This window comes from Penaeus vannamei, chromosome 35 (assembly GCF_042767895.1).
Source record: "Penaeus vannamei isolate JL-2024 chromosome 35, ASM4276789v1, whole genome shotgun sequence".
NCBI classification, from domain to species: Eukaryota; Metazoa; Arthropoda; class Malacostraca; order Decapoda; family Penaeidae; genus Penaeus; species Penaeus vannamei.
This window is the reverse complement of record NC_091583.1, coordinates 30120261-30122566: the sequence shown is the minus strand read 5'-3', so window position 1 is coordinate 30122566 and position 2306 is coordinate 30120261. Positions and strand designations below refer to the sequence as shown.

At 50.7% G+C, this 2306-nt stretch overlaps 1 protein-coding gene across 6 annotated transcripts in view; it reads right to left on the bottom strand.

The window, feature by feature from the left end:
- The window catches only part of LOC113808838 (histone acetyltransferase p300), a 6290-nt gene continuing 3984 nt past the window's right edge, over nt 1-2306 (bottom strand). For 2 of the 6 annotated variants that reach the window (XM_027360332.2, XM_027360333.2), the window contains 2 exons: nt 881-1139; nt 1-653 (listed from right to left, as the gene is read on the bottom strand). In XM_027360332.2, coding sequence (XP_027216133.2) covers nt 448-653; nt 881-1139 — 465 coding nt within the window. In that variant the 3' untranslated portion in view covers nt 1-447. The remainder of the gene's footprint in view (nt 654-880; nt 1140-2306) is intronic. The other 4 variants (XR_011398144.1, XR_011398145.1, XR_011398146.1 and 1 more) reach the window with 4 other exon arrangements.

Below are 2306 nucleotides of genomic sequence, written 5' to 3'. Positions count from 1 at the left end.
TTTTATGGCTTAACTCTTTATTGCTAAGAGTTTACACACAGGCAGAAATAAATGCGAAGCGAGATGGTCAGCGGATGGCCCTGGGGGCGCGGGCCGACGTTCCTCTCTCTCTGACCGCATGAAGAGAGGGAAAGGTCAAGCGGGGTCGCCTTGTATCCGACCAGTGGTGGGCGAGAGCCATGGGAGCGTGGCTTGCGGGGCACAAGCGGGGCACCTGCGGGGCACCAGCGGGGCACAAGCGGGGCACCAGCGGGGCACAAGCGGGGCACCAGTGGGGCATGTTGCTCATGTGGAACCACGAATCCCGAGGTCGGTGAGCTTGCATGATGCGTGATGTTATGCAGTATGATACAGAGTGTGTGTGTGAGAATGATTGCTTTTATATTACACACACACACACATATATAATATTCAACTTTGATTCATTAATCAATTTGTAAATAGTCCCTATTCCAAATTCAGTACAAAGTGTGTATGCAGTGAATCAGCGGTGGTGGTGATGGGGAAGGGGCCCATGCCCATCTGCGTATGGCTGCTTGGCTGACAGATGGAGGTGGGCTGAGACACTTGGTTAGTTGCCAGAGGGTTGGTGGAGAGCAGGCTACCCTGGGGGTGCACCGGCCGCGGCCCTGTCGGGCGACCTGCCATTCCTGCTGCACAGGGGAGAGAGGTGCTGGTTACTTACAGAGTTTAAGTCAGTTTGAATTTGCTATGCTGATAATTCCATTTAGATACAGATAAAGAACTTGATAGAAAATACTATCTTATATCAACTACACATACACACACGCAAAAAAAAAGTTAAGTGCCTGTGCGACTGCTTGTAAAATGGTCTTTCAAATCTGAAGAGCAAAGCCTTCCACCACAAACAGGTCATTACCGATGCTGCTGGCTCCTGACGTGGTTGGAGTAAGGATCTGACTCGGAGCCACAAGAGAGCCCGGTGGCCCTGGTTGCCCTGGAGGGCCAGGTGGGCCAGGGGGTCCTGGTAGCCCTGGTGGTCCTGGGGGCCCAGGAGGACCCTGAGGGCCCTGGGGTCCTGTCACCCCTGGAGTGGTCTGTTTCCTCTGGAGACGCTTCTCTTCCATCTCCTTCTGAATCTTGTAGATTTTCTCACCAAGGAGGTGGTAGTACTCAACCTAGAGGGAATGGGGTGCGGGTGACATTAGCATGGGATTTTCACACAAACTCAACTTGATAAAAACACAGCTTATTCCTTACATAAAACTTTATGAGCATAATCCCTGAACCTATAGGTTAGAAATAAGATGCACAAGAATTATCATACACATGTATCAAAAATAACTAGTTAATAACGTGAACTGAAATCATAAGAGAATGTAGTTCATCATCATCATCATCAAGGGGGCTGACGCCGACGGGGGCGCATAGCCTTCTTCACGACAGGTTTGGTCGATCTGCCCAAGCCACGACTTCCTAGGTCGACACACAAGCCTCCTCCACCCATGGTTGTCTCGAACAGAGACGACCTGATGGGCAGGATCATCCTGAGGGAAGTGAGCCAGGTGGCCGTATAGCCTGAGTTGGCGATCACGGATTGTGCAGATAACAGGGCTTGTGCCAGTCTCACGGTGCAACCGTTGGTTGGACACATGGTCCCGCCAACAGTACCCCATGATCTGGCGCAAGGACCTATTACAAAAGGCTTCAAGACGAGCCTCCAAGGCACAGGACAATGTCCAGGTTTCGCTACCGTATAGCAAAACTGGCATTATCAGGGCCTTGAAAACCCGTAGCTTGGTCCTTCTACACAGGTACCGACATCTCCAAATACTCTTGTTGAGAGAGTTCATGACCCCTGCTGCCAGGCCAATCCGTCTGCTGACTTCATGGTCTGACAGCCCAGAGTTATGAACTACACTACCAAGGTATGTAAATCTCTGTGTGACTTCAATGTCCTCGCCGCAGGCACGTACCGACTGAACAGGTTCTCCTAACAAGTCCCCAAATTCCTGGACCTTGGTCTTGGTCCAGGAGACCTCTAGACCTAAGGGTTTCGCTTCATTGCTAAATGCATCCAGAGCCGCCACTAGGGTTTCCAAAGACTCAGATAGAATGGCAAAGTCATCAGCAAAGTCAAGGACTGTAACCTTGAAATTGCCCAGCGTTGCTCCACAATGACTTTGAACAGTAGCTCTGCCCAGTATCCAGTCCATGCAAGTGTTGAGAGTTGGCGCAAGGACAAAGCCTAGCCTCACTCCTGAACTAACAGGAAAGAAGCTCAACAGGCTCCCACCACACTTTACAGCACTTTCAGTACCAGTATACAGGCTTGCTATTAGTCC